Below are 13726 nucleotides of genomic sequence, written 5' to 3'. Positions count from 1 at the left end.
CAATAGATGTGTTAATTTATAAAAACCAATTGATTCATCCTTCCTCCGCTTTCTGGAATCACGTCTCTTCTTGTTTCTATCTTCCTTTAGCTCTTTTGTCAATAATGGGTACCTCTCTCTAGCACACTTCCTTTTTAGTTCAGCCGTACTGGGATTAGTAACATCTTCATGCATGTTGGGTGTACCGTACGACAGTTCAGCTTTGTCTGTGCATGGTAGCCGCACATGCCTAATGACAGAAGCGTTATTTTCATAGCCTGCACCGCAAAATCAGAATGCTGATGTTAGCCTAAAACAAATATCTCATATATTAAAAAAATAAAGCCAATATAAGTATGATACCAAATCCAATAGTTGAGGTTCTCTGAATCTTATATGTAGAGTTCTTGTTGATCTGTTGACAGTTCTCACGGTCTTTTGGAACATTGATTTCACTTGGGATAACCGCGCGGCACGCTTGTTTGTCAACTTGGCATTAATCACATTAGTTATATTCACAAAAGGACCTAAAGGAAGAGTGTATGTAAAATTAGGAAGCAAAAATATATCAATTGAGTAATGGATATGACCATGGCTGGATGGATGAAACAATTACATGATCTTTTGGACGATGTTGGTGCTGAACCGCCACCATTGTTATCCATTGCAGAACTAACTTGATTAGAAGTTAACCGCAACTCTAGAAAATCATTGTTCGGTTTCAATTTAGTTCTTCACACCAAAACTGGCACCTAAAACTGAAAATCGTACATCATGATGTGGGGATAATGACATGCAAAAGCTACCAGCAAAGTAGATGAGTAGACTGTACTGCAGAAAATGAAAAAAAAAACATGGTGCATGTACTGAAATAGGTAAGATACATTGCAAGAATGCGGATTTCTGAACTTGAACTAATGTTCAGAATGTGGTTTTCAATACTACAAAATATTCAAGATACCATTCTTATAATAGTATTCAGTTTTAATGTCCATGGTGTTGTGCAACAAATTATAATGTTGTTTGAGTGTCCTTAGGCAAATTAGTGCAAGATTTGCAGATCCAAGAATGTACAGGTTAAGAAGTGCAGGCCTTCAAGTTAGTAGTAGTAGACTGCATTCTGTATCTTTGCTACCTAATTAAATTGTACAGATAAATCCTATTCAGGGTAATAGGTTATTTCAGAAATACTTGCCGCAACCAAAATTGTAGTTACTCAATCCATGATGCTAGGATGCCTAGTGATGCAAGCAACACAACATGCATGGATTGGGGATATAACATCAGAACTTCAAACTTATTACATTTTTTTAAAAAAAGAAGAAGAGCAGAGTCCAGATTTGACCTGTTATCTGAACAACTCCACAAACCATACCAAATGTCAAGAATGGATTCAAAAAATTAAAAAAACCAGAGTTATTCAGATAAAGGGATGATGGTCTGGATAAAGGAAATGCCCTTCATTTTCTCATCATTTTATCAATTTTAGGTCATGTTCTCCAGGCAACTACACAACATTGTAGTGCTTCTATCCCGTTAGAATGGCTAACGGATTAATAGTCTGAAACCCCTCTAACAACCAAACCATGATAAATTCTGAAGCATGATATCTTAATAGATAAAGATTTGTGATGAACGAGAGCAATTGTTTTTATTCTAAATTCCAGCATATGCAAAAAACAGAAAAAATAATATCTTCTCATATCAATCACTCAAGGAAAACAGGGAAAAAAAGAGAGAATAGTCCCGCAGTAGTTCATCATTAATAATTTACTGCCCCTTTTTGAGATCATGCATAATCACAGTTGTTATGCATGCCAATGATCCTGAAGACGCAGATGAAGTTATTACTATGCTTTGCCTGAGAGCCTGACAGCTAATCTCTAGGTACGCTGTTGAAAAATCATCACAATGCCCAGATATGCATGGTGAAAAATCATCACAATCCAATCAGCTCACATCCCTCCCCAATTCATCTATACGCACGCTGTTAAAAAATCATCACAATCCAATCTGCTCACATCCCTCCCCCTTTCATCACACATGGAATTCAGCGGTTTGATGCACTCACCGATGCACACGACCTTACTCAACCGCCAAAAACGCAAGGATTTTTCATTCAGTTAAAGAAGAGGAAGGGGGAAGCAATGGATGAGTACCTGCTTGGCCGCCATTGCCGGTGAAGCATAGAACATGTAGCACGGCCTGCCCGCTGACCCGAACATGATGGAGGAGCGGGAGGCCTCGGCGGCGGCCGTCCAGGCGACCTCGTTCTGCGGCGGCGGGGTGACCGGTTGCTGCTCTTCCCGCGGCCACGTGCTCCCGCCTCGCCGATCCGGCGCCGGCGCGGTGGAGAAGCCGTCCGCAGGGGGAGGTGGAATGCGGGCGCTGGGGGATGGGGGATGGGGAGGAAGGAGGATGAAGGCGGCGGCGTCTGGACGATGGATCGGTGACCGCTGTTGATACGGAGGGTATCGAGGAGGAAGAAGGATCAAAGGCACCGCTCGGGAGAGAGGGGAACGCGTGCGCGTCTGCACTCGGCAGGATCAGAGCATTGCGGAAGCGATCTGAGCCATTGGATTTCACGATCCTACGTTTAGTATTACGCGTGTCTATCAGGATTGGAGTCACCGCTACCACTACGGAATTTTTAAGTAGCAGAGATTACGAATCTCAACTCTAATTGCGATTGCCACTAAATATTAGGGGTATAAACGGAGCGGATATTATCCGATCCGCTCCGAATCCGTCCGATGTAAGGATATGGTAAGGGTTTTTAGTATCCGGCCGGATACGGATGCGGATTTTGTCATGCGGATATGGTATCAATGATATCCGATGGATGCGGATTATCCGATATTTTAATCGGATTATCCGATGTACTGTTTGGCGGATAATTCACAACTTTCAGGCCACACAACAACTTTCAGACCCATCTAGCCCATCTATTATAACCCTAACCTAATTCACTCCTCCCCCAGATCCCTCTCTCTCTCTGCCGTCAGCCCTCAGCCGTCACGAGGTCGAGGAGTCTGAGAGTGGCGGCGCGACGGTGACCCAGCATGGCGGCCGCTCCTCCTCAGTCTTTTGCTCTCCCCAACACGCGTCGGCCGCTCCTGTATGCCTATGGAACTACCGAACTATTGTAATGTGTCCTGTGTGGCAGTGTGCCTATATGCCTGTGTGCAGTGTGTGCTGTATGCCTGTGTGGCAGTGATGACTTATATTTTTAAATTTTAAGCAACGCAGTGACCATTGAACTACTGAACTGAACACTTATATTATTGATAATTTATTGGATGTGTTATATTAAGCAAAATTATATTATTGATGGGTTTTGGTTGGTTTTTCCTAAAGAGCTGAGATCATGTTCAGATGTTGTTTTGCTATCGTATTGCGGCTAATTGTAATGCTGCCCTCTTATTATATGGACTGAATACAAACTTGACATCCGATAACTTTTTATCCTTTTTCGAATTGAGTCCGCACCGATTCCGCACCGAATCCAACGTCCGAAATAATCCACTCCACATCCGCACGTCATCCGTACCCGCTCCGTATCCACTTAAGAAATAGTTTAGGATATGATAGAGCTATTATCCGTCTAAATCCGCTCCATTTTCATCCTCTCCTTCCCTCCCATTCTCTGATCTAGTCACAACTTGCTGAGTTGCTTCTTTTCATATGTGCGACGGGAGAGATTGGATCGATTTTTTCTTCTTTTCTTTTTCATGCCACAGAATTGGATGATTTTTTTTCTTCTTTTCTTTTTATTTTTTGGGACAAAAACCGTGATGACGTGCATGCTTGGTGAGCACATTTTTACCATTATTTCTTAATTATGTGCACGTGAAATTTTTTGTCCTTTCCAAAAAAAAATATTATCAACATTGTTTTGCAAGATAAAAAGATAATATTTCTTGCATAAAAAATACAACATTTCAGAGGTTTTTAGGTGACAAAGGAAAACAACCTTCACAAACAAAATGACTAAACCATCAGTGCTTCTCAAATTGTCACAAAGTCATTAAAGATGCGAAAGGGCCTGTAGCCTAGTGGTTACAAGAGTCTAAGTATCACTTGAGGTTCTGGGCAAGACGCCTGTGATGACTTTGTCAATCTGAAGGATAGCGGCTATTGTAAGTGTTTGTATTGTACTGTTTAATTCTAAAAAAAGTCATCTATCTATCTATCTATCTATCTATCTATCTATCTATCTATCTATCTATCTATCTATCTTCTATCTATTTTATACTAAAAGTCCATGAAACTTCCTACAAACGCTTCTAAATCGTCATGTGGCACTCATATAAACGCTTCTAAACCGCCACGTGGCACTATCTAATCTTAACATCGATTTTCACTTATATTGGTGGACCCGTTATTTTAGATCGTTAGATTAGATCTACACAGTTAATTTTCACTTATAATTTAGTTGCTAGACCATTATTTTAGATTACATATATATGAGAATATATAGATGCCAACAGTTGGCCGAAAAAAAAGGCAAAAGTATTTACTGTTCGTACTATGGAAAAGGAAAATCCATACACGTTGATTTCCAGACCGTTGTTTTAGATTAGATATGTAAGTGTAATACCTTCCTCCGATATATACATACACGAGAGGAAATTTAGATGTAACAGTTGGCTGAAAAAAAAAAAGCAAAAGTACGTAAAGTAGGTACTACTTTGTGGAAAACAGAAAAGCTTGCGTATGTACGGTTCGCCAAAAGAAAAAAAAAACGTAAGCACCATAAAAAAATATGCCGTCGCAAAAAAAAATTAAAATTATATATTTAATTGGATCTTGTTGTATTCCTTTTATCTAAATCAACTATTGACATATTATAAAAGTTATATTATAGTCCTACTAAATACATCACGACACATAGAGCCGATAAATAGTAATTAATGTTATGATAATTTTTTAAATGATTTTGCATCATATTTTAGGGTGTCAAATATCACTTGAAAAGTTTTTTAAGTAGATATGATTTAATTTTAATTTTTTTAATCTCAAAGTGTTTTTTTGAAATTTTCCAGAACTACTTAATTGTTATTAGAGAAGTGAGCAGCACAGATGGTACATGGATGTGAAAAATATTATAAAAAATATTTCAACCAATGATCCTGCTATAACACAATCCTTTAATCTATCATGAGATATATGGTTATATATGTATATTTTGTTTATCTGGTCAAATAGTTTGATAACAATAAAATAATATGTAAAATAAACTACTCATGATATATTTTTCTTATAATTGAGGAATTCCAACATATCAAACATAATTAATAGATTTATATCATACACCCCACCGACATGACTAAAGTATGCTCCTACGAATTAGTTATTATACAAGTTTGAAAAAGAAATTCTTAAAGGTGTCTCATATGATTATCAAAAATAGGTGTTGAAAATAAACCAATTGCTACGCTATAGATATTTGTCAAAATATAAAAATAATATAGTGCTACGAAGATTATCCTGGTGGTATGTCTCTTTAGTTATAATTTTTTTATTCTATCGAATGATTAAAATCGCTTATTTTCAAAAGTGAGTACTCTATCTATAGCATAAAAAAATAAAAAAAAATATTTTGATCATCTCCATTTCATCTTTGTCCTTCCTTGAAGGGCACCAAGCATCGATAACAGAGTTTGCTACGATATCGTAATTAGTACGGGCATACATATAGCTGAATTGAGACGGCCCTAGTGGAGGCCACCGTCGCCAATAGTGCCCAACTTACTACTTAGTGATGCAATACTATATGAGGGTATGATAGTGAATTAGACATTAAAATTATACTCCAGACTGGTCTAGATGGGCACAGCTACATCAATGCAGGACCCATGTTTCAAGGCACAAAGAAATAAAGTCTTGCTGGCTACAATGAGCTTCACACTTTATAGGGGCATTTATGTTTAATTTTAAGATGTATCCTATTAATTGGTACAAGTGGTATTTTTAGAATGTTTTTATATGGAATTGGAAATAAGTGAGACAAAAACACTTAGGTATAGTGGATATTTTTAGTGTATTAATAATATATTAGACTTATTTTATTCGTACATATGCAGTTTCATTTATTAATAGGTACTCAACTTTAGAAAGTGATAATAAATTGTAGTGACAATAGGGAAGTTTATATGAAACCGGAACAAAGTGTTTTTTTTAATTTAGAAGACATCCTTATCATTTAAATATATTAATATATATATGGTAGAAACAGTGAAATGTGACTTTTTTTAATCATTATTTTCATAAAACAACAAATAAAATGCCCGCGCATCTGCGCGGGCTTCCTTTCTAGTTAAATATAACAATCTAGTAAGCCATTTACAACTTAGTTGCCGAGGATATAGAATATATTTTCGCTATCAATCACTCACTTCCTTTAAAGTGTCCTCGGTACGGTGTAATTCTTAAAAAAAAGTCATTAATGATAACAATCTAATAAGCCATTTACAACTTAGTTGCCGAGGATACGGAATATATTTTTGCTATCAATCACTCACTTCCTTTAAAGTGTCATCGCCGTGTCTTTACATATTGCAAAGCCTATGACTCAAGTGTAGACTTTGTCAATCTCGAGGATAAGGATTTGCTGGCTATTGTAAGTGTCTGCGTTGTACTGTTTAATTCTAAAAAAAAAGTTATTGAAGATAACAATCTAATAAGCCATTTACAACTTAGTTGCCAAGGATACGGAATATATTTTCTCTACCAATCACTCACTTCTTTTAAAGTGTCCTCGCCATGTCTTTATATATTGCAAAGCCTGTGACTATATTTTCGCTACCAATCACTCACTTCCTTTAAAGTGTCCTCGCTTTGTCTTTATATATTGCAAAGCCTGTGACTCAAGCGTAGATAGATGAAAGGCCCTTTTGTAAAAAGGGTTGAGGCTACCCAAACTTAACTGGGAATGAGTGATACCCAAACTTAACTGGGAATGAGTGGAATTATGAAAAGATTAAACACGTATAGAGCCTGCACAAGTCGTCAAAAGTACTTGACCAGTGGAAAGAAGGTAACATTCAGCGGAAGAACATGGAAATATAGATGAAAACAACAGGCAACAACCGATCGTGCTAGGATAAATGTAGTTCATCAATCAAGATCAGGAAGATGAAAATGACATTGCAGCCTCGTGAGATTTGGGAATTATATCATGGTCGATAGTGTTGACCCAATCTACACATTTCCTCTGTTTGCCCCACTACCTCATCTAAAGTTAGATATCACGATATCTATATGGTCAGAGATAGGATCATGCCTGCTTACAACAGTCCAAACGTTCCTTTTCCCTTCAATTACCTAGACAAGATGCTCCCTCTAATTTAACAGTTCTACAGCATTATAGTACTCCGTATGAAGTATAGTAGTTAGAGTAAAAAAATGGTGATCAAATTGGAGCACACATCAATTCGAGTTAACATGATTCACATCAATTGCACCCTCTGACAATTTAAGCCGTAGCACTTATTATGATCTCACAATCAGTGGCTTTGTAATCTTCACAAATCATGTGTAAAAAATCAAAATGAAATAACATGAAGAAAAGTACATCGCATCTTTGTATTCAGCATATAATCATCTCCAGTCAGCTCATATCAATAATATGTGCAAACAGAAATTTTTTATACTCCCCAGTAGATGAAAGATAAAGCACCACAGAGACAAAAGGATTAAAAACTAGATAGTTAGAGAATGCTATTCTAAGAAGTTTTCTCCATAAGCTGGATTGGTGCTAAGATGTTCTGTTTACTTGTCTCTACTATGCAGCCATTCATCACCATCTCTTCCAGCATGAAGTGCACCTTCTCTAGATGGAACATGATGTCGAGTTCACACTGGCCAAAAGGATAATTACCATCAGCTTGTCCCATGTGATATATGTGAGCGTATTTACAGTCACAAGAAAAATAATTGTTGGGATTACTGAAAAATACCACATTTCCGAAGTGGCGGTCCATAGTTTCCACAAAAAGATGAATGAATTCGAGAATAGCTAGCTCATTCTGCCAAACAAAAGAAAATTGAGGCATTTTAATATGAATCAAGGAAAACATGGTGCAGGCTGTAGTTATGATTGACATCCCAGAGGAAAACTACAATGCAAATTGCAACCAAAACAAGTTGAAGGAAGATTTGACTTCGGCAATTGCTACAAAATTCATTGAGAAACCAGGCAGCAAACAATGAACTGCAGTCAACAGGCATAAGATGGAGATACTGAGATTCGTATGCAGAGATGTAAGTATGAAATAGTGTTACCACACAGAATCACCAATATAACAAATTTTCTTACTAAAGAGTTCTATCTAATGATAAATAAATAGTAATAGCGTATATCTTATAGTTCCATCAAAGACAATGATAATGCATTTTCACATTACTATCAATTAGCAAATCCGACTTGTGCATATATTCATCGAAAGAAGAAAACAGATGAACAAGATGTAAGCCTCTGTTGCGATGCGGGATACTTCATGATTATTGAGTAAATTAAACTTCTCATGTGAAATTTCTAGTTCCTAATAGAAACCATTAAACCGTATATCTTCAGAACTGATAACAACCCCAAACCCTCAACTACTAAGTAGTAATATCATTTTTAGTAGCAAGGACATGTTCAGAAACTATGAGCTAACTGCAACTGCAGGAGCATTTCGGTGCCATAAAATGGAATTTAATGGCAAAATTTGGTAAATCATCCGAATTGTTCAACAAAGGGAGGCAGGGTGCCTTTTGTCTAATGAAAATTGGAAGGCGGAGGAATCAATACCTCGTCGTTGTCGACGCCGACGAGGAAGAAGAGGGAAGCGTACCGCCGGTACACCACCTTGTAGTTCCGGTGCTCCACGAACGAACACTGCAATCGCACGGATCATACAAATCACATCATCACGAGGAAGAGAACGAACACCCAAGAACCTGCACAGATCCAGATCCAAGAACAGGAGGCTTCCTTTCCCCGCTCCCCCACCCACCAATCCGGAGCCCAAGTTTCCGCGCTGGGCAATATTGGATCCAAGAAAACGAGGAGGAATCGGAGGGGGGATCGGGAATTGGGGGGTTAACCAAAACCTGCTGGTCGGTGCGGGCGAGGCACTTGCGGACGATCTCGCCCTCGAGGGCGCGGCGCTCGTCGATGGAGAGGTGCTCGTAGTACTGGGCCAGCCGCGTCTGCCCCTGCTTGTTCACGAACAGCACGAACCGGATCCCCATCGCCTCGCCTCTCCTCGCTTCTTCCTTCGCTCTGTTCCAAGGCTGCTTCGTCTTCAACCTCTCGACACTCTGCTCTTTCTTTCTTTCTCTCTCCCGTCTTCTGTTTGACTCTTCTTGCCCATACTCGTCTTCAACACAAGGCAACCCTCTTTTCGTTTGCCCTTTTTACTATTTCTAACGGTGGAATTATTTTAGGTACGGTGTTCGTAATACAATTCGTATATTCAGATATTTTATTAATTTAAAAGTAATTTACTTAAATTTAAAAGTTATTTTTTTGACGGGAAACCGCAGGAGAGGCTCCTACTGCGATAATATATTAAATAAGGGATCGACATATACAAAGAAAAAGAAAGAAAGAAAGAAAAAGAAAATAGATTACAGGAAAATATATTAAATTTAAAAGTAACTTAGAATTAACTCTTTGTACTATTAGAAGTAATTACATTAGGACCGAATTCAAATAAAAAATATGTGGAGTAAATTTTCAAGTAAAGTTTACACAAGATTTTCAAGTAAATACATGTATTATATTTTCAAAGTAATCACTATATTATTTTTGAAAACAAAAATTTTGCATCATATAGAAATTAACTCTTCACGATATTAGAAATAACTTCATTATTAGAGAAAAGTAATTTTTATAAGTAACTCTTCATAATAAATACACTCCTAAAGGGAAGTGACTATAAAAAGATAATATATAAATAACTAACTCTACTACTAGATAGAATTAAGTTTTCACGGCAACTACACTGCTATAAGGAAAGTAACTGTTATACAAAAGTAACTCTTCACGTTATTGAAAATAGCTACACTGCTAGTGAAGTTTATCGGTGATATGGACCTGGGGATATCATCTTTACAGGGAGGAGGCTACCCCCGAACCCACATGCCCCCCCTCCAGGGAGATCGGGCCTGGGGTGGAGCGGCGGCTGCCCCTCTCCAGCTTGGGGTACCGAGATTGGAGGGAGGAGGCTGCCCTTAGACCCACGTTGCACTTCCCCGAGTAGGGTCGAGCCTAGGGTGGAGTGGCGGCCGACCCCTCCTCGCTTGGGGGTCGGGCCGTCCCGACCCCCTCGGCGCATCAGCCTACTCCTGCGAGTTGGGTGGGCGCGCCCACCGCCCACCTAACCGCATTTAAATCAGACCGAACGGGCGTGTCACGCCGCATTTAATGCGGCGTGCTGCGCGCCTAACCAGTCTATGAACGGTCGAATGACTGATGGGACTGGGGTAGTGCGCCTACGCATTGACCATGTGTCAGGCGGTGTGCAGCCTGCCATGCCCCGTCACGTCATGATGATGAGAGGCTTTCCCAGCCGGAGTTGGTTCATCCGCTCTAGTCAAGCAGGGTTCCCATTTCCCGGTGCAAACAGGAACCCAGAAGTCTTCACCCATTAAATGATGAATGAAACGGGCGTCCCCTATGTCAGCCGGTTCGATTTGACCGGTCCCACGACCGAGATGACGTGCACGTGACTTCCAAGTCAAGGAACAAGACATGCATTCAATGCAAAGATTGTACTCCTTCACCCATAGACAGGTTCTTGGGCCCATGTGGTAACCCCTTGAGGTATAAAAGGAGGTCCATGCCTACTAAGGGAGAGGATGAGCCCATTTTCTAACACACACTTCAGATTCACTATCTCAAGCATCTACAATCTTCACAGATTCAGCCAAGCACAGGAGTAGGGTATTACGCTTCTCAGCAGCCCGAACTTGCATAAACCTTTTTTGTCTCTATGTCTTCGAGGGGCCTGACCCCTCTCTTTCTCTCATCCATCACAGGGATCCTCGAATCTCAACCGCTGCCCCCGGCCGAACTCACAAAGAGAGGGGGGGTCTCACGGTCCCCCGCTAGAGGAGTTCATCCTCTGACATAGTTAAGAAGAAAGGTTAAATAATTTAAATATATTCAATATTAGACTTGTTTTGTCATATATTTTGAGTAGAGTATGATGGTTCAAACGGATTTAAAAAAAATATACAGTTTAAGAGATATACATCATCAAAGATTCTATTAAAAAAGAATATATATTAGTGTAACTATATGTTAGACTCAGTAGCATGCACGTGAATCTATGTAACAACCAGCAGATACCATGTGGTCCTCTTTTTCTGGCAAGTGATCTCATTTCTCTATCACTTGATCAGTACAACATCCACGTGTTCATATCTTAGCCATTACAACTGATCGGACGGCTTACGAAAGATGTTTGGATAAGGTCAAATAGTGTGTGTGCACTGAATACATTTTACCATAAAGATATGGGTTAATTAGATTCATGCCATTATAACCTTTATAGTTTTGAAATATGCCATTACTATTTAACTATTTGAAGTCGTGCCATTTAGTAGATATTTAAGAAATGCCACCACATACCCCTCCAACACACTGAAATTTATTTTTGGACCAAATTACCTGAGTCTTTTTTCCTCCATCCCCTCCTCCCATTCTCTTTCTGGATCTGAGTTCCCGGTGTAAGCGTGGTGGAGAGGCCCGGCGAGCAGCCCCGAAGGAGTCAAAGTGATGTTGCCGGCGCTGTGAGATCGTACTGCCGCAGTGTCGTGTTATCGTGTGAGCCGCGAAACGCCACGCCCAAATCAATTTTGAGAAAAAAAAGATAAAGAAGTAAAAAAGAGAAAACAATGCACGGATGAAAGAACACATATCTGTTGCTGATAGTCCTATGCACAATCAATGTAAAACGAGCTTTAAGAAGACAAGAACATATCGGCGGAAGGTGATCTTGGAGCAGCCGAGGTCGTCACGCTCCTCGCCTCGCCTGCGCGGTGCTTCGCTGCAGCCGGAGGAGGGGAGGAGGATGCTAGTTGCAGCTGCTGCTTTCAGTCTGGTCGCCGGTAGTTCTAAGGCCGCCGGCCACCACTGAATCAAGCCAACCGGGTGTAGCTCCAAATCCGAAGAGGGATGGGAAGAAGAGGAGTAGAGAGAGAAGGAGATTGAGGAAGATGACATGGAAAATTTGGTCCAAAAAGAAATTTTATTATATTAAAAGGGTAGACAGTGACATATTTCAAAGAGTAGTTATTCCAAATAGATGAATAGTAGTGGCATTTTTTAAAACTGTAAAATTTATAATGACATGAATCCAATTAACCCTAAAAATAGATGCTGCAAGCAAAACTCAACAAAATAACCACAAATTAAGACAAGTAAGCACGTGTATGAAGATGTTCAGACTCCATGTAGACACGTTCTCTGATCGATCTGAAGCCCAAGCAGTCGAGCTTGTGCCCAGGGGTCAATACCGGTGAAGGTCAGGAGCAGGTAACCGAGGTTTGAGAGGAAGAAAATACATAGTAACTGCGGTGGAGATATACAGGTGGTCCAAACTATGCTACTAGAATGTAATGTTTTTATTTTGCATGAAGTTGCTCCAGTTCTTTCATAATGTTCGTATTCGATTAAAGGTATATTTTTGTGGAGGCTCCAACTTCTTGTTGTAAAAAATGATTATTTGCCGAGATAAAATGGTTTACTATTTCAATTATAATATTATTAATTGTAAAGAAGATGTTTTGCCCTTAAAACCATAGAGTGTTCTCAGCTCCAAGGCTCCAACTTCTAGAGTTACGTTTCTTCTACCAACCTTATAACAATCCTAAATGACAGCCCTAAACTATGCGTTCAGTCTTGTCTAAATTTAATGGAAAAAATGCAGCAGAAGATTGTGAGAAAGTTTGTTTCGTTTTCCATGCGCACGCTTCCCAAACTATTTGCAATGAGAGTGGTGATTACTTTACTAATGTGTCTCTGGGTTTTGATCCTCTCTTGGGTCGGCAATGGTGACTCCTGCTCCTTTGGGAGGCTGGGATTTCTCCCTGGGGATCACATCAGGGATGAAACCCTACTCAGGTTCCGCTCTCCTGTTCACTTCTCTCTTTTTCTCTAATCGTCCGTTCACCCTGGTGGTAGACTTTCCTCACTCCTCTTTTTGGCTTTGTTGCTCTTCGGCGGCTCTCGCCCTCAGGGCTTGCATTGGTGGTTCTTCTGGTGATCTCCATGTCTCTCATCTCTCTGGAAGGTGTTACAGTTTTACAGTTTGTTCTAAGAAAGTTGGCCTTTGGATCTATAATCTTAGATCCTTCACTTGCAAGGATTATGTTGCTCGGTTTTTCCTCTAGAGAGATGGGGGCCCTAACTGGCATAAGGAATATGATATCTGGTCGGCAGCTCAAGAGGCTGATTGGACAATTGTTCGTCACAAGAAAAAGTCTAAGATTGTTTCCAAGACTATCTCTAGCAGCCGCAAATCAGTTCCTCGTGCCAACAATGCTCTAGTGCCTGTAAAATTGGTGTTCCATCGGTTGTCTTCTTTCTTCTGGCGATCACCGGAGGTAAGATGGATAAGAATCCAGTTAATGTGGGGGCGGTATTTTAGCTAGGTCTTCTAGGATTTCAAATTCAAAATCTAAGGCTGAATCATCGCCTCTGTCTGTTAAAGCCTCTTCTGTTAGTAGGCCTAGTTGCCCTAGATGTCAG

The 13726-nt window shown here is 39.8% G+C and overlaps 1 protein-coding gene and 1 long non-coding RNA gene across 2 annotated transcripts; both read right to left on the bottom strand.

Annotated features, from left to right (window-relative positions):
• Positions 1 to 7537: 7537 nt before the first annotated feature.
• LOC4345488 (AP-4 complex subunit sigma) lies at positions 7538 to 9321 on the bottom strand. Its single transcript, XM_015793119.3, has 4 exons — positions 9079 to 9321; positions 8777 to 8863; positions 7941 to 8009; positions 7538 to 7841 (listed from the first exon to the last, which is right to left on the bottom strand). Exons 1-4 carry the CDS (start codon positions 9217 to 9219, stop codon positions 7707 to 7709), a joined length of 432 nt encoding a protein of 143 aa, XP_015648605.1. The 5' UTR covers positions 9220 to 9321; the 3' UTR covers positions 7538 to 7706.
• A 1403-nt stretch (positions 9322 to 10724) lies between these two features.
• Positions 10725 to 11912, bottom strand: LOC136351344 (uncharacterized). Its single transcript, XR_010734360.1, has 2 exons — positions 11645 to 11912; positions 10725 to 11096 (listed from the first exon to the last, which is right to left on the bottom strand). It is a non-coding gene; the product is annotated as an uncharacterized lncRNA (long non-coding RNA).
• Between the last annotated feature and the right edge of the window lie 1814 nt (positions 11913 to 13726).

The sequence above is a fragment of the Oryza sativa genome, chromosome 8 (genome assembly GCF_034140825.1).
Source record: "Oryza sativa Japonica Group chromosome 8, ASM3414082v1".
NCBI lineage: Eukaryota > Viridiplantae > Streptophyta > Magnoliopsida > Poales > Poaceae > Oryza > Oryza sativa.
This window is presented reverse-complemented; position numbering and strand designations above follow the sequence as displayed.

Coding starts and splice junctions, on each gene's coding strand:
- LOC4345488 (XM_015793119.3), bottom strand. CDS start 9,219: ATGGGGATCCGGTTCGTGCTGTTCGTGAACAAGCAGGGGCAGACGCGG. Junction 8,010..8,776: donor TCGGCGTCGACAACGACGAG/GTATTGATTCCT, acceptor TTTGTTTGGCAG/AATGAGCTAGCTATTCTCGA. Junction 7,842..7,940: donor ACCGCCACTTCGGAAATGTG/GTATTTTTCAGT, acceptor CCTTTTGGCCAG/TGTGAACTCGACATCATGTT.